The following is a 24,794-nucleotide window of genomic DNA, read 5'->3' as shown; positions in this document are numbered from 1 at the left end:
GCCTAATTTCAATATTGTTGTGTCTCAGAGAATAGAGATGCTCAAGAAGAGAGGAAAAAGACAGGGAAAGGACAGTCACTGGAGCAGTCAGAGGACACACAGCATTTTTTTTTTATTAAATTTTTTTTTCAGCACTCCACTCAAGAAAGAACACACACATTTATCGATTAAGTTTCCCATCTTATATGGGCGTGGCTTGTGGCCCAAAACAATTACAATAGTAACATCAAAGATCACTGATTACAGATCAACATAACAGATATAATAAAGAAAAAGCTTGAAGTATTGTAAGAATTACCAAAATGTGACGCAGAGACATTAAGTGAGCACGTGCTGCTGGAAAAATGGTATCAATAGACTTGTTCAATGCAGAGTTGCCGACAAAACTTCAATTTTTAAAAAAGCACAGTATCTGTAAAGCTCAATAAAGCAAAGCTTATTAAAACTACATATTCTTGTCAGGAGATCGAGACCACGGTGAAACCCCGTCTCTACTAAAAATACAAAAAATTAGCCGGGCGTGGTGGCAGGCGCCTGTAGTCCCAGCTACTCGGAGAGGCTGAGGCAGGAGAATGGCATGAACCCGGGAGGCGGAGCTTGCAGTGAGCCGAGATCGCGCCAGTGCACTCCAGCCTGGGCGACAGAGCGAGACTCCGTCTCAAAAAAAAAACAAAAAAAACTACATATTCTTGTACATAGGAGATGTTCATATTTTCTTTGTATAGGAAATGGGTATATGTTTGCGAATGTATAGAGAAATATAGTGGGGTATTTTTCTTTGCTCAGACCATAAAGCCATCACTTTCTTTCTTTCTTTCTTTTTTCTTGTTTTTTTGAGATGGAGACTCGCCCTGTTGCCCAGGCTGGAGTGCAGTGGCATGATCTCAGCTCACTGCAACCTCTGCCTCCTGTGTTCAAGTGATTCTCCTGCCTTAGCCTCCAGAGTAGCTGGGATTACAGGCATCCTTCACCACACCCAGCTAATTTTTGTATTTTTAGTAGAGACAGCCTTTTACCATGTTGGCCAGGTGTGTCTCAAATTCCTGACCTTAGGTGATCCACCCGCCTCAGCCTCCCAAAGTGCTAGGATTACAGGCGTGAGTCACTGTGCCTGGCTGAAGCCATCCATCACTTTTTAATAAAACCCCTTCACCATCATTTTTTGCCTGTGTAAAGCTTGTCTGCCGATATACCACATATAAAAGTTGGGGCATAGGAACTATATTTTTCTGGAAGTTGGGGCATAGGAGGCATACTATTACTGTTGGAGAGAGAAGGGAAAAAAAGAAAGAAGAGAAAATTCACAGAATCACCTAAAGGTGAAATGTATTTAAATCGAATTATATCCTCTTCCCAGCATAGTCTCTGACTCATAGTAGGTATTCATCAAGTGTTAAGATTCTATCTCTGCCTTAAAGAATAGCTTCTATTAAAATTTTATTTGGAAAATTTCTAAGATATCAACCATTTATTTTTATAGTCCTGAGAACTGTATATAAATAATATTTCAGTACCTTCCTTATAACTATATTTATTTCTTACCTAAAAATATGATTTTTAAAATATGACTTATGGATTTGCTTGAAGGTAGATGGTTATATTCCAATGGATATTTGTACATTACAGGGCCCCAGTATCTATAAAGAGGAACCGCCCTTGGATTAAGTTATTTTGAGGAGCATTAAAGGCAGGAATTGAGGTTTATAGGAAGGACTCACTTAGCTGCCTGTGGGCTCCTCTATCAGAGACCCTACAGTAGAGGAGATAGAACACTCTGACCTTGAGACAGTAGAATCTTACTCAGAGTGAAGTCTGAATCAGAAAGAATCCTGGAGAGAAGAAAGGCAGATGGACTGTGCAGGCCTCTCATCCTCTCCTGACCCTTAAGAAGATGCCCTTGGTTCTTTCCACAGTGACAGCTACTTGAGCTTTGTTCAGTCTGCAGATCTTCCATTCCAATGAGCAGGGACAAGGTGATTGCCTGCTATCTCAGTCTTTATCAGATGGGGACCTTGAGAAAGACTTCTTGTGAAGTGATACAGACCATCAGTTGGAGGTGCTCTTAACCTTTTTCCAAGATGACATGGCTTTTTGTCCCAGGGGTACTGAAGCAGGACTCAGCATGTCAGCAACAGGCTCAGAAGAGAGATGAGTTTTCAGTGGGACAGAGTCAGGGCATCTGAGCCAGGGAAAGTGATGAATTGTACAATAAAGCCCTTTTGAATCTGCTCTCTTCTGGCTTATTTCCCCTAGGGCATGTGAGTACGCTGTAGATCTGTTTATTTTTCTTACTTATTTTCTGCATTGAGTAATACCATTTTTGAGACTCCTATGAAGGGGGTATCTAATGTAGATGGCTCTGTAAGTACAATATTATGATCTGGAGTGTGAAGATTGTCCTTCTGACTACTTGAGTCTGAAATCAGTGATTCAACTCTTCTAACTGTTGGCATCCCAGTCCTGGGAAATGGGTGGTGGTGAGAGCCATTGTACCAGTGAGTGAGCTCTGGGAATGCATCTGCTCTCTTCACAAATTCCAATAAAAATAGACTGCCAGGGACAGCTGATGGCACTCCTAGGCATGCTTAGGCCCAGGCTGCCTTCTATCAAAAACTCATGCCATTTCAAAAGACTGCAGTTTTTAAAAAATCTTTTAAAACATTGTCTCTGGAAGAACTCGAGTGTCCCCAAACTCACCTCTGCTCTCCTTGTCTCAAAGGGTAGTGTCATAACCTGGTTAAATATATTTTTAAAACCTTTGAGATTCAAAAAAAATTTGATAAAGGACTATTATGCCCCCAGGGTTACTGAATGGGAAGCAATATAGCAGAGTACCTTATGTATTGAGAGGGTTTCGGGACTATTGAAGCATTGTCTGAGGGCAGCAGATGGTCTCTCCACCTCTGAAGCCATGAGGAAGACAGATCCAATTGCATTAGGCATAAGTAGTCAACAACTTAGTGTTTTAGAATATTCTAGAAGGATGCCAAATTAGCCACCCCTGGGACCATTCCTGGGTTTACTAATATCACAGCTTCTCCCAGAGAGTATTTCTATCATGTCTCTGAGGGAAGCACTAGTGTGTGAGCCCCTAAGAGGCCTAGACTTGAGACCCTCTCAGCAGTATGGAGGTCCTACAAGAGTGACAGCAGTCCATGGTTCACTGCCTCCTCAATAAGTGTCTCTGTTTACCTGCAGGTAAACAATCTTTTTAAACTAACCTGACCCTCTGTTCCCCCTCCCCCCATTCTCAGTGACCCATAGAAGGTGACTTCTGAGAAGGAAAGTGTAGCTCTGACTTGAGAGCTAGGTCTGAGAGCTAGGTCTCACATGTTTTGGGAGGAGGAGTAGAGGTTTGCGAAAGGAAAGGGAAGGAGACAGCAGAGGGAGGGGATTAGGTATCTGAGAAGAGGATTTGACTTTAGAAGAGGTTTGACTCATCCATCAAAAGAGCAGTCATAACTGTCTGAGAAAACCATTGGGATATCAGTATGGTAATGTATCTTGACACCCCAGGGAAGTAAAGAACAACCCCAGAAACCAATTGATTTAGGCATCCCCCTGAGCAATCTGTTCAGGTCCTCGTGAAGAAGTGAGGAGAAGCCTTCTGAATCTGTAGAGCCCCCAGGGCAATGGAAATGGAAGAATTTGTCACAGTCTAGTTGATTTGGAAACCTCCACTGGGTTCATTTGAAGCTTCTCAGCCCTGCTCACTGTTTATTTCACTGTTTTCCCTTCCAAATGACTGAGCACTCTTTAAGCTCAGAAAACATCTGAGTTAGAATCTATGCATTTTCCTCTATCAGCCAGATATTTATTTTTGTCAGCAACTATTTACATATAAATGAATATGAAAAGTGATGACATATAAATGAATATGAAAAGTGATTAATGTGAAACCAAGGTGCAGACTTGAAGTTAACTTTGTTAGATGGAGATTCCCAAAGAAGAGACCTAAGAAGACACTTTCCGTAATGTTCTGATTCCAGCTTCACTGAGTGAGCCCCTCTAGGACAGCCAGTGAGCAAGACCAAGAGTAAGTGTTTGGGAAAATAGGGCTGACCACATTTAAGTCATCTGGGACTGAACATTCAGCAGGAAAAAATGAGTAGGATATTGTTTGGACCTCCTGGACTGGCCCTCTGATTTTCTTATTGTTTCTCTCTAGCTTATCATCTCTGTCTTTTTATTCTGCTTTCTGGGAGACTTTCTCAACCTTTTATAAAAATAGTTTTTAAAATTTATTTTTACAGACATGGGGGCAGGGGGTCTCGCTGTGTTGCTCAAGCTGGTCTCGATTTCCCAGCCTTAAGCCATTCTCCTGCCTTGGCCTCCCAAAGTACTGGGATTACACATATGAGCCACTGCACCCAGCTGAGACTTTCTCAACTTTATGTGCCAACCAGATGTATCTGTTTCTCCCTTTAATTTGTCAACTTTTGCTTCATGTATTAAAAAATTCTGTTATTGGGTATAATTGTATTTAGGATTTTTATGTCCTTTTGAAATGGTCCTCTTTTTTTTTTTTTTTTTTTCTTGAGACAGAGTCTCGCTCTGTCACCAGACTGGAATGCAGTGGCTCAATCTCAGCTCACTGCAACCTCCAACTCCCTGGTTCAAGCGATTCTCCTGCCTTAGCTTCCTGAGTAGCTGGGATTACAGCCACGTGCCACCATGGCCAGCTAAATTTTGTATTTTTGGTGGAGATGGGGTTTCACCATGTTAGCCAGGATGGTCTCGATCTCCTGACCTCGTGATCCACCTGCCTCGGCTTCCTAAAGTGCTGGGATTACAGGCGTGAGCCACTGCACCCGGCCAAAATGGTCCTCTTTATCTCTGTTAATACTCCTTGTCTTGAAATCTTTGTCTGATTTTAATACAGTGACACCAGTTTTCTTTATTTTTCCCTGGTTTTTAGTATTTTTAACAAACTTTTTTTTCTGGTTTTATTAAACTTGAAATAGAATGATTCTTACAGCCTCTCTAAAGCCAGCAGATGTTGTTTGAGCACAGATTTTAAAAGCCCTATAAAGGGGAAAAAACACACTCAGAGCAGTTGCTTATTTTTCTATTCTTTCACTGAACAGCAATCAACACAGAAGACTTCTGTGACCAAATGTGTGGGGACTTTTCCCCACACACCAAGCAAGCAATCAGTTTTGCAGCAGACATAAGCTGAGTATCCTCCAATTCAATTCTGACACTGTCTACCTGGAGAGTGTCAGAACCTATAGATTGAGGGCTCACCCAGTCCCACAAGACTGCCACCCGACTTCCAGTGCCAGTCAAAAGCCCCAGGCTGCTTTTCCTGTGATTCTGACCGACTGGCTATAAATCAGGAATTCCACAACCCCCTCCTTGGGTTCAATTAATATGCTATAGTAGATCCTAGAACAGGAGAAACATGTTTACCTGTCTGTTACGAAGGATATTACGCCAAATACAGATGCAGAGTTGCATAGGGCAAGGCATGTGAGAAGGGGTATGCACCTTCCATGCCCTTCCTTGGCAGACCACCCTCCAGGAACCTCACACGTTCAGCTCTCCAGAAGCTCTCCAAACTCTGCCTGCTGGGGCCTTTTATGGAGACTTCATTGGGTAGGCATGATTAACAACCATGTAGAAATGTGATTGGACAAAAAGGGTATGATCTAATACGAATAAACTGAGGGGGAAACCCAGCAAGTCTTGTCTGTTCAGGTTCTAGTTTTTTTTTTTTTGAAATGGAGTCTCACTCTGTCACCCAGGCTGGAGTGCGGTGGTGTGATCTCAGCTGACTGCAACCTCTGTCTCCCGGGTTCAAGCGATTCTCCTGTCAGCCTCCCAAGTAGCTGGGATCACAGGCGCATGCCACCATGCCCAGCTAATTTTTGCATTTTTAGTAGAGACGGGGTCTCACCATGTTGGCCAGGCTGGTCTCGAACTCCTGACCTCAGGTGATCTGCCCGCCTCAGCCTCTGAAAGTGCTGGGATTACAGGCGTGAGCCACGGTGCCTGGCCCCCTGTTCAGATTCTTCTTGACCTCTCTGTGCAGCATTCCTTCCTCCTGGGGAGCAGGATCCCTTGTAAAATGAGGGTCTTTTGGCCAACATAAGACAAGGTAGGTCAGAGCTCCAAGACAGAAAGGCACAGGGGTGGGGGTGCGGAAGACTAGCATATGTTTTTGGTTTCTAAGGTCTGCCTTGGGGAGAAAGAGGAGCAGGTGAAAGGGGGGCAGGAGAAGGTCAAGGAGAGAGACTATGTTTTCTGAGGCCTGCTCTTGAACCTTTAAGGTGCCCCAACAGTATAACAAGTGCAATGGAAGTTCCTGGCTGATAATGCCCATAGTGTTTGTTACACTGTTGGGGCACTTAAAGCCTCAAGAGCAGGCCTCAGAAAACAGAATCTCTCTCTTTGACCAATATATAACCAGTTATTATGTAACTCCCACAGAGCTTGTTTATATCACACCTATAAAGCCATTTTTCATTACCATTTTTAATAGCTTTATTAAGATATCATTGTCATTTGGTAAACTATATATTATTAAAATATACAATTTAATAAGTTTTGAAATATATACACCAGGAAACCATCACCACAATCAAAATAATAAACTTAATCATCACCCCCAACAGTTTTCTTGCACCCCATTATAATCCTCCCACCTGCCCTCCCCATCTCCCCCACCTCACCCCCAGGTGACCACTGATGTGTTTTTTGCCACTATAGATTCATTTATATTTTCTAGAATTAGTTTTTTGGCTTTTTTTGAGATGGAATCTCCCTCTGCCACTAGGCTGGAGTGCAGTGGCGTGATCTCGGCTCGCTGCAACCTCTGCCTCCCGGGTTCAAGCGATGCCCCTGCCTCAGCCTCTTGAGTAGCTGGGACTACAGGCATGTGCCATCACACCCAGCTAGTGTGTGTGTGTGTGTGTGTGTGTGTGTTTTAGTAGAGACAGGGTTTCACCATGTTGGCCAGGATGGTCTCCATCTCCTGACCTCATGATCCGCCTGCCTCAGCCTCCCAAAGTGTTGGGATTACAGGCGTGAGCCACCGTGCCCAGCCTATTTTCTAGAATTATATATAAATGGAGTTATACAGTGTGTACTGTATTTGTCATTTTGGATGATTTTTAGAGTTCTATCATCAAGTTCACTGATTATTTCTTCTATAGTATCAAATCTGCTATTAGTCCCATCCAACACATTTTTCATTTTAGATTTTGTATTTTTCAGTTTTCAGATTTCCAATTAGTTATACTTCTAAAATTCCCCACCTTGTCACCCATTATATTCATCTTTTTCTATAGATTCTTTAGCATATTTATAGTAAATATTTTAAGTCTGTATCTGCTAATTCTAACATCTGAATTATCCATTAATCTAGGGACTGTTTTTTCTTTTGATTATGGGTTGCATTTTCTTGTTCCTCACTGCGCCCAGCCAGTCCAATTATTTTTAAATGCATACTGGGTCAGTGTGAATGATGAGTTATAAAGACTCAGGATTCTGTTATTTTCCTTTGCAGAGTGGTAAGTTTTGTTTTAGCAAGGAGTTACATTGGTGAATCACTTCGATTCTGTGGAGGCTTGGTTTAAAGCTTTATTAAACCTCACCTATTTCAATTTTGCTCTTAGTCCCATGGGATTTCAATGGAAAGACCAAGTTGTTTACCAGGCCCCTTTAACTTCACAGAAGTTGAACTCCAAATTCTGTCTTCTCAGCACTGGACAGCTCCTGAAGTCACTGCTTGGCTCCTTGAGCCTTCTAGCTGATGTTTTCCATCGGGCTCCTGGCAATCTCACCCTGTACTTGCATAGTTCAGAAATAAGCAAGTAATGTGAGGGGAGTTTGTATGTAGATTTGAGGGCTCCCCCTTCTGTGTCTCCTTCCTCTGCAGGATCTCCTCCCTCAGTTTCCAGCTGCATTGGCTGCCTCAAGCTCTGACCTCTGGTTCCTCAGCCTAGTAGACTGTAGCTTTTTGCCTGAGCTATATTCATCTCATACTGCATGAACGTGCTCACGGGGAAAGACACTTAAGAGTGGCTCTCACCTTGTCTCACTTTTTCTTACTTTGTCTCACTTTTTTCTAGATTCATAACCCCTCCATTTTTTACCTGATTTTGGTTGCTCTCTAGTACTTTCAAACAGTTGTTCTTTTTTTAAAAAATTATTTTATTGTATTTTTGAGACAGAGTCTTGCTCTGTCACCCATGTTGGAGTGCAGTGGCATGATCTCGGCTCACTGCAGCCTCCGCCTCCTGGGTTCAAGCAGTTCTCCTGCCTCAGCCTCCCAAGTATCTGGAATTTCGGGTGGCCACCACCATGCCTGGCTAATTTTTGTAGTTTTAGTAGAGACAGGGTTTCGTCGTGTTGGCCAGGCTGGTCTTGAACTCCTGACCTCAAGTGATCCTCCCACCTCAGCCTCCCAAAGTGCTGGGATTACAGGCATGAGTCACCACACCTGGCCTCAAACAGTTGTTCTTTATATTTTGTCCAGAGTTTATCACTGTTACTGGCTGGAGGGTTAGTCAAATTAGCCTACCATGACAGGAAGCAGAGCTCCTCAGTCCTATGTGCTTCCCCTCCTGTTTCTCTCAGTTAAGAAAAAACAACATACTATTTATGTTTCAAAGATACTGTATTTTTTCTTCTCTGAGGATATTAATGATAGTGGCTTTTTATTTTTATTTTATTTATTTATTTTTTTTGAGACGGAGTCTCACTCTGTCGCCAGGCTGGAGTGCAGTGCCACAATCTTGGCTCACTGCAACCTCCGTCTCCTGGGTTCAAGCGAGTCTCCTGCCTCAGCCTCCTGAGTAGCTGGGATACAGGCACGCACCATAACACCTAGCTAATTTTTGTATTTTTAGTAGAGACAGGGTTTCACTATGTTGGCCAGGCTGGTCTTGATCTCTTGAACTTGTGATCCGCCTGCCTTTGCCTCCCAAAGTGCTGGAATTAGAGGTGTGAGCCACCGCGCCCGGCCGTGTTTTTTGTTTTTTAAGTATTCTTCTTCTCTATTTCTTCTCTCTCTTTCTTCCAATTTGTATTCTTCTGTTGATTATTTGATTTGATTATTTGTTATTTGTTATTTGGTTGATTATTTGTTGTTTGTTAGAGGGTTTTTGTTTTTTTTCCTGGTGACCTTTGTTGTCAAATAATGTTTGAAAGTAGGAGACTAAAAATCAGAGTGAAAGCTCTGTGCTTGTTCTTGGCAGAACCTGTAGTGCAGTTCACTGTAGGGTGATCAGGTTGGCCTGGTGTTTGGAAGATAAATGCGTTTTTTTAGATATTTTCTCATGCGCTTGTCAGATTCCCCAGAGAAGTTTCTTCCTATCTGTTCCCCAGAGGATAAAGGTTTGCTACCTGCATTCTGAGAGCGTCATGGGAAGAAGGCTGGAGGCTCACCATTCAGTAGACATAGGTTCACTTGATCTCTCTATGTTAGAATTGTAGCCTTGTCCTTAGCTGTGCATAGTGCCTAGAGTCCCCTAGGCCTGAAACGGTTTTGTCCTCTTCAGAGAATAAATGTCTCGACTGGTGGGACGTAGACAGTTGCCTGGTGGTATGGAGTCAGGAGAGCTTCTTGGGATCCAGCTGCTTCTCAAAGAGCCTTTAACTCCTCTTCCTTGCTTCAGTCCCCTCCCCTACTTCCAGAGGTACCTGGTGTCATTTCATGAGCCTTTGGGGTTCTCTGGACAAATTGAGTCCTCAGCTTTCCACACTGAACCTTCAAGTCTGTCTGTCTTGAGTGCATAGTCTGTTATCACTCATTTATCTGCTTTCCGGCCTCTAAAATTCTGTGGTTTCTTCTCTGATTTTCAGAAGGGAAGGAAACTAACTCAGAAGCCAGCAGCTAGCTGGCTAGGTTGCTTTCATTGGATTGGTTGATTTAAGTGCAAAATCTCCAAGTCCATGGACTTCAAGTACTTCTGAGAAGTCAAACCATTAGGGAAAATTTTGCACAAAAAAACCAAACAAACAAAAAACACACAAAAAACAAAAAAAACAAATAAGTGCCTGTCAGTCAGGGTGAGTACATACCAAAGTGGCAAATATAGGTTAATACATTTGAGAATAAATAAACAAAAACAGAAATGATTTGGACTACATCATGGTCTAGGAAGGAGACCGAGAATTGATATAGACCTTTCCCTGGGGCTCTCTACCTGTGCTACTGTGCTGAGTCTCTGTATCTGGCTCTTGTTCCTGCTTCAAGGAAATGCAGAGGATCTGGGAAAGCTCTGAGCAGAGGAGAGTGAAGTGATAACCTTATAAGGGCAGGTGGTAAGTACTGGGATTCTTCAGCCCAGAATACAGAGAGGTGGCCTGTCTCAATTGAAAACCGTGGCCAGGGTGGAGAAGGCAGATTGGAGCCTGGGCACCAGAACCTGAGATGCTAGGAGGAGAGGGTTGTTTCTGAAACTGCAGCAGGCAAGTTTGGCACAAATAAAAGCACAATTTACCATGGCAGGCTAGAAACTTGGGAAACTATTAAAAGCAGCTCTTTTGATAGGTGGTTTAATTCCATAAGCATTTAGACAGATGAATGACAGAGCTCCTGCTCCACTAAATACAAAAAGAGAGAGTGGCTCCTAGGAGACGCTGACACTTACATAACCTTCCATTTAGACACTGAGGTCAGGATGCTCTTATTGGGCTGTTAGCAGAACACTGGGCTGGATGGAGAATGAGCAGCTTGGTGGAGTAGGAAAAACTTGACACAAATTAAGATCTACATTCAAATCTTGACTCCTCAGCTTACTTATTATGATCTTGAGCAAGTTCTTAACCTTTCTGACACTCCCAAGATTCTGCTGAAGGTTAAATAAGGTAGTTACATAACCTACAGTATGTTCAATAAAGCAAGGTTAGCCTGATTCCTAAACTGAATTTATCTGGGCCTTTATTTAACACATACTTGCTGAGGTCATATCAAATACCAAGCAAATACCAAGCTGGGTACAGGTATCTTCCCTATCCTAGAAAAGCTCATGAAGTGAAGACACAGCTCTGCTCCATCCTGCAGCCCTTCCTCGGCATGCTCTGAGGCTGTGAAGGTGAGCATTGCTGGGTCCTTTCCTGGCTGCAGGGTGGTGTGCCTGGGGCAGAGAATATCTGAGCATCTTATCCCTTCTCAGCAAACAACCCCACTTCCCTCCTAGCCACTTTCCTAATAACTAAGTAAAAGCTTTCACAACTTTCTAAGTAATACAACACGGTGGTGATGTGGTTTGCAGGCCACTTCTGCTTTTTCATTTACTTGTCTCTGCTGTAGTCTCCAGATGGTCAGAGTTGAAGGTTTTCGGGGAAGTGGAGAGGGTGGGAGTGAGGGGCATAGGAATAGTTCCTGACACTGTGGGAGAGTGAGGTTCACTCCCCTCCTACAAGAAATGTGTGCATAGCCTCTGGGTGCCCACATCATTATGATTAATTGTGATGAGCTCAGATGAGATCGTGCCTCCTCCCAGCCAACTGTGTTCCCTATTCCTTAGTATCCGTCAGAAAAGTTCCATGAGTCTCTTCTCTTGCCTGGTGTACTGTAGCACCTCTCCAGTGACCACTAAACCCGCCTATTCAAAACCCAGCTTTTAAGATCTTTCCATCCTTCAGTATCAATTATATATTTTATTGGCCTTAATTAAACTTTCCCTTTGATCCAGCGTTAAACTACATTGTGAGCCTTTTTTTTTTTTTTTTTTTTTTTTTTTTCGGACAGAGTCTCGCTCTGTCGCCTGGGCTGGAGTGCCGTGGTGCGATCACAGCTCACTGCAGCCTTGGCTTTGTGAGCTCAAGCAATCCTCCCACCGCAGCCTCCTGAGTAGCTGGGACTACAGGCATGCACCACCACACCCGGCTAACTTTTTATTTTTGTAGAGACAGAGTGATGCTATGTTGTCCAGACTGTCTTGAACTTCTGGCCTCAAGCCATCCACCAGCCTTGGCCTCTCAAAGTGCTGGGATTATGGGCATGAGCCACCACACCTGGCCTAATCATGAGATTTTCTTTGACCTACTGCTGAACCTCCTTTCCCTGAAGGTTGTGATGTTGGGAGGGCTGAGTCCATTCTCCCTTTCATCTCGCCTCCACCGTCAGGACTTGTTTAACCTTCACACTGTTACTTCCCTTTTCTAGAACTCACGTGCTGTGTGTCAGACTGAGCTTTCCCTGATTCATTCTACAATCCAAGACTTTCTGCACTGTCCTGCTGATGTTCACAGTCATGCCTGGGAAGAAGGCAGCCCCACTCCCAGTACATTTCAGTGGGAGACCTCTGCGTGCATCCATGGAGACGCAATGGGGCGGGGAAGGAACTGTGGGAGTGCACGTTCCAAATCCTGTGTCTCCACGTGTGGATCAGCAGCACCTCGCTTTCTTGTCAGAGACCTCGCTATTACGGAGCGAGACCTGCTGAGAATTGAGGGGCTGAGGGAACCCCTCCACCTCCTCCCTTCTGCAGTGCCCTGTGCCCCACCCAGCAACAGCAGCCGCTTGGCAGTGGGGCTGCTGCGAGCTCAGAGCCGCTGCCGCCCTGCATGTGTCCGCTCAGCTCCGTCTCATGCTGTATAGTTACTAAATATGTACAGGAGGGCCACGGCATCTTTCTGAATGGATTTTTCTTAAGAAATGCGCCAGTGTTTGTGAGGTTCGTGGTATTCCCTGTCCTTGCTGTTACTGTCACTCAGCTTTCTCTCGATAGGCTTCATACTTGTTTTTTTGAAATGGGGCAATCTGCTGTTTACCCTCTGCATTCCTATATGTGACCCTCCCTCCTACTCCTCCGAAGAACAGAATTACCCGAGGTTCTGACAAAAGATAAGCCTGTGTTTTGTGGTTGCAGAGAAGCTGGTGTTCTGCCTGGCTCTGCTTGGTCACAGACAGCTCCAGCAAGAGCAGTTGTTAAAAGTGCCAAGCGTGTGTATCACTGTGACAAGCCGTTTGCTTACTGCCCTGTTCCCTTGCAGCCAAACCAGCTGATGAAGAACTGCTGCCAGGTGGGTCCTACAGCAGGTCACAAATGACCTAGTTTCATTTTAAGCAGACAGACTCTGTTTGGCCTAGAGGTGTGGAGTGAGAGAACTGTGTTTGTGGGTATGAGTCTGTGTAGCCAACCCCATGACCCCCACCTCTCCAGCCCAACATCCTGTGAGCACGTGTGACCTAGGCCCCGGGGGACCTGCCTGCTCCTCTGGCTTGGGTTCTTCACGTTTCCCACCTGCCCTCGGCACCAGCCCTTGGTGGCATCACAGTTGGCCACTCAGCTGTGCTGAGTAGCTGTGCTACTTGTGCTGGCAGCTGTAAGGATAGGAATAGCTCAGTGCCCAATGAGCTCCCTGAGCAGATGTGAGGCTGGCAACTCCCCTGCCCTCTGTTTGCAGGCACAGGGTCACAGTCCCATGAAAGACAACTGGAATCTGACCTCCCAGCCATCTCTGGGGTTACTAGGAGGCAGCTGGATGGCAGATACGAGAGGCCCAAATAGCCAAGTTGTTGCGAGACAGAGTGGCTACAATTGAATTGACCCCCTGGGAAGAACGAGGTAACGCGGTAAGGATAATGATGCTCTAGATGTCTGTGTCCTCGGAGGCTGGGCTCCACTTGGCAGAGAGAGCGTGCTGTGTGAGGTGGAGGGTGGTTTTGCAGACGTCTCAGCTTCTTTTCTGAGGAGGAGTTGGTTCTCATCTTAGGCTTCTGCAAGGGCGAGCATGGGACGTCTCCACCACCACCCACTCTTGGAGTTGTACTGGGTCTTGGCTTGGGGCCCTGAGGGTGGGGCCTGTGTCAGAAGCATTTGGTGAGACGGGTGGAGGTGGCAGGCAGGGGTTCTCCTCAGGGTTCCCACTGAGGGGTCCCTTCAGCAAAGACCTGGAAGGAGGTGCCGCGTCACGTGGGATGTTTCTTCCCTAAAGAAAAAGACACAGGAAAGCTGTCTGTCTGTACCCTGCTCTGGATTTATTGCCGTACTTGGACATAGAAGGGGAAATGATTCCCTCACCCTTTCACTTTCTTTCTTTACCCCTATTAAGTGGTGACTGCAGATTCTGGAAACAATTAGCTGCCCGTGACTCAGCTGCCAGCTTCATTTTCTCTGCCTTTTGGGAGAGGCCCTCTCACCCAGGCCCAAGAGATTTGGAGACAGGAGTTAGGCCAGGTCTGAAGCAGGAGAAGGGAGGCCCCTCCTATCTACCCAGTTGACATTTGGCTTTGGGAAAAGCGCAGCTTGTTCAAGCTATGTGTGCCAAGCAGGCTTTTCCTTCCTCTTGTAAGTAAAGCTCATGGTTCTGCAGTCCAGTCATCCTAGGAGGATGATGTTGACTGAGACTTCATGTTCTTCCTTTGTCTCTGGAAACTGCCCCCTCGTTCTGACAGAATCCCCCAGGCAATGGAGGAAGGATGCCAAGGCGCCTCTAGTCTGTGCCTTTACCGTTGGAAGCATTTGGTTCTGAGAGGGTTTCCCAGCCACCCCCTCCCTTTCTGGGGCCACAGTGTTGCTGCTGTGTGTCAGTGGCATGTCACTGTGGTTCAGTGAGCACATGGGTGGACATTCAGAGACTGTCTGCTCAGCCCCCAGCAGACATGCCCCTGGGGTGAGGACACAGGCTCTGCAGGGCATCTCCCCCTCTGGCTCAGTCATTGCCTGCCCACCCTTCACTTCTTAAAGGTGCGCAAGAGAGGAGGGCCAACTGGAGGGTGTTGCCGGAAGGCTTCAGTCTGCCCTTCACAGTTCCCCTTGTGCACAGCCCAGTTTCCGTCGCTCAGGGCCCACCCAGGAAAATGGATTTCAAATGGGGGTTTTCATCCAGAGATTTGTTTAACACAAAACAAGAAAAGCTGAGAGGCAAAACAGGGGAGTGAGGGGCAACCCAGAGGTGGGGAACAACAACAACAAGCTGCCCCCCTCCTGAGACTGGCTGGGCACCAGGGGAGGACGCGTCACCAGAGCCTGGGGCCAAGGCCACTGGGGGACCTGCCACACCGTGGACCTGTCTGGTGGGGGCTGGAGCCTTGAGAAGCCGTGGTTCTTGTCAGAAATATTTCCCCAGGTGGAGAGAGGGGGCCCCAGCCTCTCCCCTCCTCTTGGCCTCCAGAGTCCTGCAGATGCCTCACAATAGTGAAACCCAGGAAGCAGCTGCCCTGGGAGCCTGGGACAGGTGACCCACCAGGTCAGTCCCCTGCCACTCAGGGCAGAGCAGAGCAGGGGGCTGAGGGCAAGCAGGTGGGGCTGTGCGTGGGCTCAGTGCACTCGGTGTCACATCTGAGCCTGGTGTTCATGCGCTACTGCTGTCCTAAGTCCCTGGCGAGGGGAGGCGGAGGAGCTGCCCTGTGGGTGTTTGGAGATTCTGTTTTACTCTGCCTAGAGAGGAAATGGCTTTGGGGAGGGAGGGGGAAGCCTTTATTCTTTACTGTTGTCCCTGCTTTCCTTTGGGGGAATTTACTCAGTTAGCAGCCCCTCCTCACCATTCCCCCCAGGAAGGCCATGTCCCAGTTTTCTGTCCACCCCTCCTGTTCCTCTGCACTGTGTCTCTGATTTTCCCTGCCAGGGAAGCTACGCCAGAGCACGCACCCGTGCTCATGAGTGTTTCCCCAGGATAATTCGTTCTGAGCATGATACCACAGTGTGGATTGTCTGTCTGTAAGGAGATGCCATCTACTAACCAATTTGTATTGTGTTTCCAATAAATTCCTGGAAATTTTGCCTGGTCTTATGCTGTTCTTTACTAGGATGGTGGCTCAGGTGTAAGACTGTGTGCACGCACTCCTAGGCTCAGCATCAGGTGGTCCTTGTTTCAGAACCTTGAGCTCCAAGGGCCCCGGGGAGGTAATAGGCCAGGCCCACCCCAGCACCCATCCCCACAACCCAGCACTGGCCACAGCAGGGCAGTTCACGGGAAAAGGGCTGCCTATTACACCTCATACCTCCAGGCCTGGGAGCACAGGGTCAAAGGCCTCCTACTGGGGTGACCTGGCCTTGTGAAACTTCCATGTCCGCAGGATGTGGCTTATGAGATAGCAGAAGGAGATGCAGACCCTGGGGAAAGGCCTCTGAGAGTCTCAGTGCAGCTGGGGCACAGCAGACCTGCTGAAATAGTGCCATTGCTCCAGCTCAAAGAGGCATCCTTCTATCTTCTGGAGACAGACCCTCCTGCCACCCATGAGCTGGATTCATCCTTCCACCCCCTTAGGGCCTTGCAATAGGGTCCTGACTCAGGCCAGACTGCCACTTACTAGCTGGATGACCTTGGGCAAATTATTCAACCTCTGTGTGCCTTAGTGTTTCCATCTATAAAATGGGATAATAATGGAATCTCCCTCATCAGGACTAAAAAAATTAATATGTGTAAAATGCTTAGAATAAGGCCTGGTACATTCCAGTCCCCATCATCATTCCCCTCCTCCCCAATATTTTTCTTTTCTCCCTTCTCCTCCTGTATTTAAAAATCTCTTCATCTAATCCACCAAATAACAGTACAGTCAAACCACCAAAACATCTGTCCTCTGCTTAGTTTCATCTAAAGCTATTATCTTCTCTCCTTTTACTGGCACATTTGTTGAAGGGGGAAGAGTTGTCTCCATTACTTCAAATCTCATTAATTCCTCAACCCATTATAGCACTTTATGGCTTCCATTCTGCCCCCACCCCCATCCACTCACTGAAATTGCTGTCAATAAAGTCACATTTAATCACCTTCTAATTGTTAAATCCAATGCTATTCTTAAGTCATCCTCTTTGAGCTTTCTTGAGCATTTGAAGCTGTTGTAGCCATATGAATTTTCTTCATTCATTACACTGATCCCTTTATTCTCTACCCAAAGCAATGCTAAGTAACATGCAGATGTCACTCATAGTCGTTTTTTCAGATTTTTTTTTACAAAGATAATTTCAGATCTAGTAGTAAGTCACCTGTGTGCCACTTCCCATTTTCCTCCATCTCAGCAGTAAGTACTCTCTTTAATTTAGTGTTTATCATCCCATACATGATTTTATACAATTAATGCATATGTATGAATCCATAAATGATAGAGAGCATGTTTTGCATATTATTAAATTGCATACAATGACAACCTATCACTTTTTGAAAAGCTTTTAAAAAACAGACCCAGACAATGCATTGTTAATCCAGGTTGTCCATCCGGGGTGTTAATTGACCAGACAGTGTCAGACACGGACACTAGTTTTCAGATCAACTCTCTTCAATATGTAATTAGGAAACACTTTTGAAAATACCCTGTTCTTGCATGATGCTCTGTTCCTGCAGGAGGCACTTTGCAGACTGTCTGGGTATTTTATGTTTGGCTTTTACCTTCATGAAAGATGGCTTGGGCCGGGCACGGTGGCTCACACCTGTAATCCCAGCACTTTGGGAGGCCGAGGCAGGTGGATCACGAGGTCAGGAGATCGAGACCATCCTGGCTAACATGGTGAAATCCCGTCTCTACTAAATATACAAAAAATTAGCTGGGCGTGATGGCGGGCGCCTGTAGTCCTAGCTACTTGGGAGGCTGAGGCAGGAGAATGGTGTGAACCCAGGAGACGGAGCTTGCAGTGAGCAGAGATTGCGCCACTGCACTCCAGCCTGGGGGACAGAGCGAGACTCCATCTCAAAAAAAAAAAAAAAAAAAGAAAAGATGGCTTGATTCTGTCCTTTTTAATGGGCAATCTCTTTACTTGGGTGAAGATTGTCTTGACTTCTTTTCTTCTGCAGTCCTGTTTTTTTCCTAAAGATTTTCTTTTTTTTTTTTTTTCTGAGCATTTCACTGGGTTTTCCTGCATGTGTCCCTTACTTGTAGGGATTTTTTTAAAGGATGGTTCTTGATTCTCTTCATTCTCACCAGATGACCACATTCTTTCCCATAGCCCTGGTGAGTAGAAGACCCTTGCTTCTGTCTCCAGTCCGAAGTGTGCTACTGTACATGTTTGCCTGGGTATCTTCCAAGCCCCTATAACTTGTTTTACCTCCAAACCTGCTCCACCACCTGCATCCTCAGTGTGTCACCCACACAGCCTCCCCATCTGGACCCTCTGTGGTCTCTGCTGCTGCCTTTCTTCAGGCCTTTGCTTGGAATACAGACATTTCCTACATAGGTCATCTCCCACGTCCCTACCCTCATGCTCTTGCCAGAGTAACTGATGAAAATGCAAACCAATCATCATCTTCCACTTAACAACCTCGTGCACACACCCCTCTCCTGCCGTACTGTCTGCAGGATCAACCAAGACTCCCGGGCTTGGCACTAGGGCCCTTCTGGATCTGGTCCTTCCTGCCTTTCCCGCCTGTCCCCTAGCTCTGTGGTAGGCCTCCTCCTCTCTTGCCTCAGTGATCTCCTCCCCACACCCCTGCACGCTGAGTCTTCTCACAGCTGCATGCCCTGGCCATGCTCTTCCAGTGCCAGGGATGCCATTCTCTTCTCTCCTTCCTCATCCTCTGAGATCCAACATATGTGCATCACTTACCTGACAGCCCAGGCAGAGTCAGCTCTTCGAGCCTCTGATCTCAGGGTGCATCACCACCTAAAAGACCCTGGCCTGCACTGGGTTGCATTGCACTGGTTCCATTTGCAGGTCTGTCTCTCCCCGGCTTAGCCTGGGGGGCTCAAGGTGAGAGTACAGTTGTCTGCCTTTGTAGCTCAGTGTCTGGCCCACGGCAGGTGCCCAGTAAACACTGGCAAGTTAGTGACTGCTGGCCTGTCACCCAGCCCTACCTGCTTGCCCCCTGCTCAGGAGTCCCTGGAGGAAGGTAATGCCATCTGATCCTCTCTCAGGGTGGCAGCAGATTATGTTAGGAGAAAGAAGAGAAAAAAGGGTGGAAGATGCTGCCCAAAATTCACACTGGATAGTGCAGCCTGTCCCCGGGACCAAAATGCCGTTTAGAACTCAAATGTAGGAAATGGGGTCTCCGCCTGCCCCCAGCTCCCATTATACCACCATGGGTACTACTCCATCTCTAGGAAACCCTGCACTTAAACACTGTTTTCTTTCTCTTCCCACTCTTCTTCCTTCTCCCCTCCCTGCTCCACATAATAACTGCCTTCCTCACCAAGTGCTCTGGGCATATAGTTACTCCCATCTCCAGCCCCTGGAGCTGGACAAGGGCCAGGATCACTATTCCTATTCACAGATAGAGAACTAAGTCCAGAGAAGGGTACAGTGGGCTGGGGCCATGGTTTGGACCAGGGAGTCAGTCCTACCTCCATGTGGGGGCAGCCTGAAGCCTGCTTCGTGAGGGAGCACCCAGCCCCCTTTAGAGAAGGCCTTGCTAATGATGGAAAGGTGGGGAAGGGTGGTGTGACCCAGCCTGTCAGCGAGGGAGCAGTCCTCAGGGTCAAGATAGGGGGCAAGGAGAATCTGGGGCAGATTAGGAGTGCGGGCCTGAGCCCTGCGACCAGCATCTACCCAGGAACTCCTCAAGGGCAGCCTCTGCTCCCTCCCTTGATGGGAAAAGACAGGACTGCAGACATGCCTGTGAACCATGGGAGTATCTGCCCATTTCCCTTCCATCAGGTCATGAAGGAGTGAGCGCAGGTGCTGGGAGAGGTGGGAGGACTTGAGGGAGGAGTTGGTAGGAGAAGGGTCCAGGGAAGAGGAGATTGAGGAAATGGCCCGTGGAGCTGCCCTGAGCCCAGGTGGGCACATTCAGGGGCAGAGATGGTACCAGAGGAAAGGTGCCTGGTGTTGAGCTGGCAGCAAGTGTTGGCGCCCCAGGTGGGGATCCGCCTGAAGGAGCTGCTCAGTCCCCACCCTCCAGGAGAGTGTGGGCCTTTCCTAAAAGACCTGACTCAGGCTGAGGTGGCCCTGCCCGGGCTTGGACTCCCTTCCCTGTGGTGACAGAGGGCGTGGAGAAGCAGGGACCCCCTAGGCGTGGCTCCAGGGAGTAAAAGGGAGCAGTAGGAGTTGAGGGGGCAAGAGGGGCCCATGGGGAGCCGAGAGACAGAAGAGCAATCCTGAAGGGGGCCCAGGTGGCACCCCAGTACCTTGGTTGGTTTCTGAGTGCAGCAGGTAGATTTTCAGAACAGGGAAGTGGGCTGGAGATACACGGTGGAGGCGGGGTCTGGTACTCACCTGCCCATCCTTCCAAGGCCCACCTCCCTCTGCCTGATACTTTTTCTCTGGCTCCCTCCCCAGCATCCACACGGACCCTTGACGCCACCCTCCTGGTGTGTGTGTGACACTCCTGGGCTTTCACTTCTATTCCTGACGACTTTAGTAGCTGGGGTGCATCCTGTCCATGATATGAGAGGGCTGGGCTAAGTGGATTAAGGGAACTGGGGAGATATGTTAGGTCCCCAGCATCAAACTCTGTACCCGAGGGCCTGGAGCCCTGGTGGCCTGCCTGAGGCCCTCACCCAGGAAAGCAGTTCTCCCTTTCAGGACATGCCAGGGCTTCCCAGAAGTTCTGGGAAGGACAGTGCCCCCTGGGACGGGGCTGCGGGATGGCTTCCCCACTCTCTCTCAAGTTTCCCTTCGCCTTGGGGCGCTCACTTTGACGCCTACTGACAGTCCCAGGTTAGAATTAAAGACAGGTATTTGGTCTTGCAAATAAATATATTTAAAAGGGAAATTTATTAATATTGGAAGGGACAAACTGGAGAGCACAGAACATGCAGCTGTCCAATTTCTAAGGCGACTCTGCTGTGACAGTGATTGGCCTCTGTCCCCTGCAGCTGTGCAGGCCCCTGTCTGAGCTGGCGTGCCCACGGTGCCTTGCCTGTCTTCCCCACCCAGCATCCTGCTCTCCCTTGCATTCTGGGAATGCCATCCTGGACACACGGAGAGGCCTAGGCGGGTTTCTCTCCCTGCCACCCACCTGAGTCCTGCCAGTGCTTTGGCCTGGCCCCTGGTCTGCTGCCATCCCTTCTCCAGTTGGTTGAGACATCGTGTGCTGGCCTTATCCCTCCAGGCCAGAGTGCGGCAGCCCTTACCCCCACAGCACTGCAGCCCTGCAGCTGGCCCTCAGCCCTGGGAGGAGCCTTCCTTTTCCAGAGAGACGTCGCCCTGCACTTTCAGCTTCCCTATGGCCTCCACCTTCCTAGAGGCCTCCCGGTAGCGCCACTGCCTGGAGGGTTGGTAGGAGCTCTCGTCGCTCACTGGGCCCTGCCAGCCCCGCGTGAGGCCCAGCAAGGCCCGGCTTTGGTGGAGGAAGTTGGGGCTAGAGAAGCAGTAGAGCACGGGGTCCAGGACGCTGTTGAGGTAGGTGAAGGCCAGGGAGCCATGGAAGAGCTGTGTGCAGAGGTCCAGGGAGCGGCAGGCGGACAGCCAGAAGGCCACCATGGAAGCCATGCCAAAGATGATGCTGGGCAGGAAGCAGATGGTGTAGACGGCCACCACCATGGCCAGCACGCGCATGGCCCTCTGCGGGCCTGCCTGCCCGCCCAGGCCACGGTTCCGGATGGTGAGCCCAATGCTCACGATGGCGAAGAGGATGAGCGCCAGTGGCAGGAAGAACTCCAGCAGGTACAGTGCCTGGTGCCAGCGGAGCGAGGCCGAGGGCTTCGTGCCCACACTGTAGCTGAGGCAGGAGGGGCCGGAGAAGGTGCCCAGGAGCAGGTGCCCGTTGAGGAGCAGGATGCCCACCCAGAGTCCCCCGGCCACCCGGGCAGCTGCCCCTACAGAAGCACGGCTCAGCACGTGGTGGGGCTGCACCACCTTCAGGTAGCGGTTGAGCGCGATGGCTGTGAGGAAGACGACGCTGGCCGTGCGGTTGGTGGACAGCATGAAGAGGTTGACTTTGCAGGCAGCAGCCCCAAAGCGCCAGGTCTCATGGAGGAGGTAGTAGTCCACGCGGAGGGGCAGGTTGCTGATCAGGAGGAAGTCAGCGGCCACCAGGCTGACCAGGAACACCGTGTTGGAGGTCCAGGGCCGCGTGTGGATGCAGAAGATGAAGAGGGCCAAGCTGTTCCCCACCAGGCCCAGGACAAACTCCAGGGCCAGGATCGGTGCCAGGAAGGCAGACACCAACGAGGAAGAGGTGGGGTGGCAGGGCCCTCCAGAGGATCCCCCCTCAGTGGTAAAGGCAGAGGGAGTGGAGGTGGGTGAGGGAGGGAAGGAGGGAGGGAGAACAGAGGAGGAGAGAGAGGGAGAGGGAGAGCTCAGGTTATGAAGTTCCATGGGCTGCTTGGGCCATGGACCTGAGAGAAGGTTCTGGAGTCTTCTACCCCTGCAGGAATGCTCAGGGCAAAGTGGGATGATTGGCACTATCAGCTGGCCACCACGGTGACACAACATCCTGGGGTTTTCATCAGCATTCTCACAGCCACTGAGAAACACCCTGTGTTCCTGTTTGCAGGCCAAGGGGAACCCTGCAGCCCTCCCTCCTTCCCTCCGCCTCAGGGTACTGAGTGATCCGACCACATGAGGTCTCTGAGCCCAGCCTGGGGGTTGTGCCACCGGTAGAGGAGGAAGCAGGGCTCAGCAGGGGCAAGATGGAAGCCCAGAGAAACCCTGAAGTGGGAGGAAAGTCCAGCCGGGTGAGGTGGGGGAGAGTATTTGCAGACCTGTGACCTGTGGCTCTCAGGATCATGCAGCCCTCCCTGGACTCCCCCTTCTCCACTACATATAGAGGCTGGTGGCTGCCTCCCTGCCCCCGCCAGCTCTGGCTTCAGGGACTGTGGAGCCAACAGGACATTGTCCTGAGAGGTAGGCAGGGAGTCAGTGAAGACTTCCACTGCCCTGCTGGTGGCCTGGAGGGAACCAGTCCTATTTGTGCTCCGCCAGCCTGCTGTGTGTCTGAAAGCCCACTGTAGTTCAGCTTTCAGTTGCTCCCAGATTCCTGATGGTTCCGAAGTCTGTGATGGTCCCAAGTCCGGGTACATGGTGAATAGGCCCCATGGGCAGGGGATGCCCCTGCCAAATTTCTACTGCCATGGCATGGGGACCTGGGGGCTTCTTCCGCAAATAGAACAATCCTGATTTTTCCCTGTCTGTGGCTCCCCATGGCTCCTTGTCCACTCCACTCCCCGCCCCCATTAGCATTCACTGCGGAATAGGGAGTGGGAGGCTGGGGCTAGCTCCAGACAAGGTACAAGTCCAGCTGTCCCATGGTGAGGTATTCTCATGAGCCCATGGGCTGGTCCTGTGGGTGGAGATGAGGACTCCAGGCTCCTGATAACCCGGGACAGCAGGGCCAAGGGAGGCGGTGGTTCCAGGCTCCAGGGCCTGACCCCATCACTGCCAATTGGCTGGGGTCAGCAGTCTGCCACGTGTGGCCTGGCCTCTGTGTCGCAGGCACAGTGGCCCATGGCCTCTCTTGGCTGCCCTGGGCTCCCATTTGGTCAAGGCTGAGGGCAAACACCCCTGGGAGAAGCACGGTGGTGAGGCCCAGCCTAAGCTTCATATGCAGACAGGCCTGGGTTGGAAACAGAGCTGCCCTATTTCCAAACCTCTCTGAGCCTGATCTGTAAAATCAGGCACTACCACCTTCTTGGAGAGTTGTGAGGATAAAATGAGATAATTTATGTAAAAACTTCTAGGGGATTCCTTGGGACAGAGCGAGAGTTCACAAAAACAGATGTAATTTTCATGACTTTCTCTCTGGATTAGGCTTGCCCTGCGTACGAGAGTAAACTCTTCTCCTCATGGCTATCTGTATTCTGACCTGGGTCCTCCCTGGAACATTCTATGTCCTCTTCTCAGGTCCTGCACGGAGCAGTGCATTGCTACAGGCCAGGAACAAGCCACGCGGAGCCTCTGCCCGCGCCCATCCTGGACCATTTGTGTTTGGAGGAGCCTGATGGTGTTTTTTCTTTGCTTGCAGGAGAGGAAAGCACTTAGGGGTGAAGAGGAGGGTGAAGGTCCCAATGTCTCTCAGGGCCAGTAGCCTTTTCAGCAAAGGCAGGTCTTTCTCTGCTCCCAGTGGAGTGTAGGAAGGCAGTGAGCCACTGGGCTGGGGATGGGGGAGACAGGGCTCAAGTGTTCTTTTCTAGAGGAAGCTTTGAGTCCATGCAGGGACCTCTTCTGTCCAGATCTGTCACTCTCATGTGCATGCCCTCATTGACTTCTCACGGAAGTCCCAGGAAACTGAGCTGTGCCCGCTGCAGGTTCCACATTCTTGTCTCTGCCTACTGGTGCCTCTGAGGCCTCCAGCATCCCTAGACACCCACAGCAGGCTCAGGGGGCCCTCTGGAGTCTTTGAACATGGCACCTGTGCATGACAGGGGAGGGCAGGGGGCACAAGGCCAGACACCCCCACCAATACTGCTGAGCTCCTGGTACAATTTCATGCCCCTCTCCAGGCTGATCATAGTCTTTAGGTATTAACAGTGGTTAGCTCTGGGTGGGGGGTTTTGTGTATTTCTGGGTTTTCTATAGTTAGCACAGATGACTTCTGTTATTGGAAAAAAACTCAACAGATGCTAGTCTTTTAAAGTTATGTAAAAAGACAGACTGGGCAACATGGCGAAATCCCTATCTCTACAAAAAAGAAAAAAAAATTAACAGGGTGTGGTGGTGCATGCCTGTAGTCCCAGCTACTCAGAAGGCTGAGGTGGGAGAATCACTTGAGCCAGGAGAGTCAAGGCTGCAGTGAGCTGTGATCACACCACTGCACTCCAGCCTGGGGTGACAGAGTGAGATCGTGTTTCAAAAAAAAAAAAAAAAAAAAAGTAAAAAGAATAAATGAGAACAGAGAAGGAAGTGGAGAGATGACATTAGCTGTGCTCCCAGGACCAGGCATGGAGCATGCGTGGATCAAGTCACACACACAGTGAAGAATGCCCATCCACAAACAGGGATGCCCAATAACAGACCCTCCAACACGTCCATGGTCACCTGGTGCCCTGATGCCCCAGACACGCCACATGGTCCTGGGGGGCA

The 24,794-nt window shown here is 48.9% G+C and overlaps 2 protein-coding genes across 12 annotated transcripts in view; one reads left to right on the top strand and one right to left on the bottom strand.

Moving 5' to 3' along the window:
• MTA3 (metastasis associated 1 family member 3) overlaps positions 1-24,794 on the top strand; it is a 215,591-nt gene that overhangs the window by 161,056 nt on the left and 29,741 nt on the right. For 3 of the 11 annotated variants that reach the window (XM_055243653.2, XM_055243649.2, XM_055243651.2), the window contains one exon: positions 12,122-15,682. The exons of 2 other annotated variants lie outside the window; for them this stretch is intronic. In XM_055243653.2, the coding sequence (XP_055099628.1) occupies positions 12,122-12,147 (26 nt within the window). In that variant the 3' untranslated portion in view covers positions 12,148-15,682. 6 more of the 11 variants (XM_063618109.1, XM_063618110.1, XR_010115759.1 and 3 more) reach the window with 5 other exon arrangements.
• On the bottom strand, positions 20,528-24,693 carry OXER1 (oxoeicosanoid receptor 1). The gene has a single exon (XM_055243658.2). It carries the CDS (start codon positions 22,206-22,208, stop codon positions 20,937-20,939), a length of 1,272 nt encoding a protein of 423 aa, XP_055099633.1. The 5' UTR covers positions 22,209-24,693; the 3' UTR covers positions 20,528-20,936.

The sequence above is a fragment of the Symphalangus syndactylus genome, chromosome 14 (assembly GCF_028878055.3).
Source record: "Symphalangus syndactylus isolate Jambi chromosome 14, NHGRI_mSymSyn1-v2.1_pri, whole genome shotgun sequence".
Taxonomy (NCBI): Eukaryota; Metazoa; Chordata; class Mammalia; order Primates; family Hylobatidae; genus Symphalangus; species Symphalangus syndactylus.
Note: the sequence above shows the minus strand (reverse complement) of the source record. Positions and strands in the feature narration are given on the sequence as shown.

Coding starts and splice junctions, on each gene's coding strand:
- OXER1 (XM_055243658.2), bottom strand. CDS start 22,208: ATGTTGTGTCACCGTGGTGGCCAGCTGATAGTGCCAATCATCCCACTT.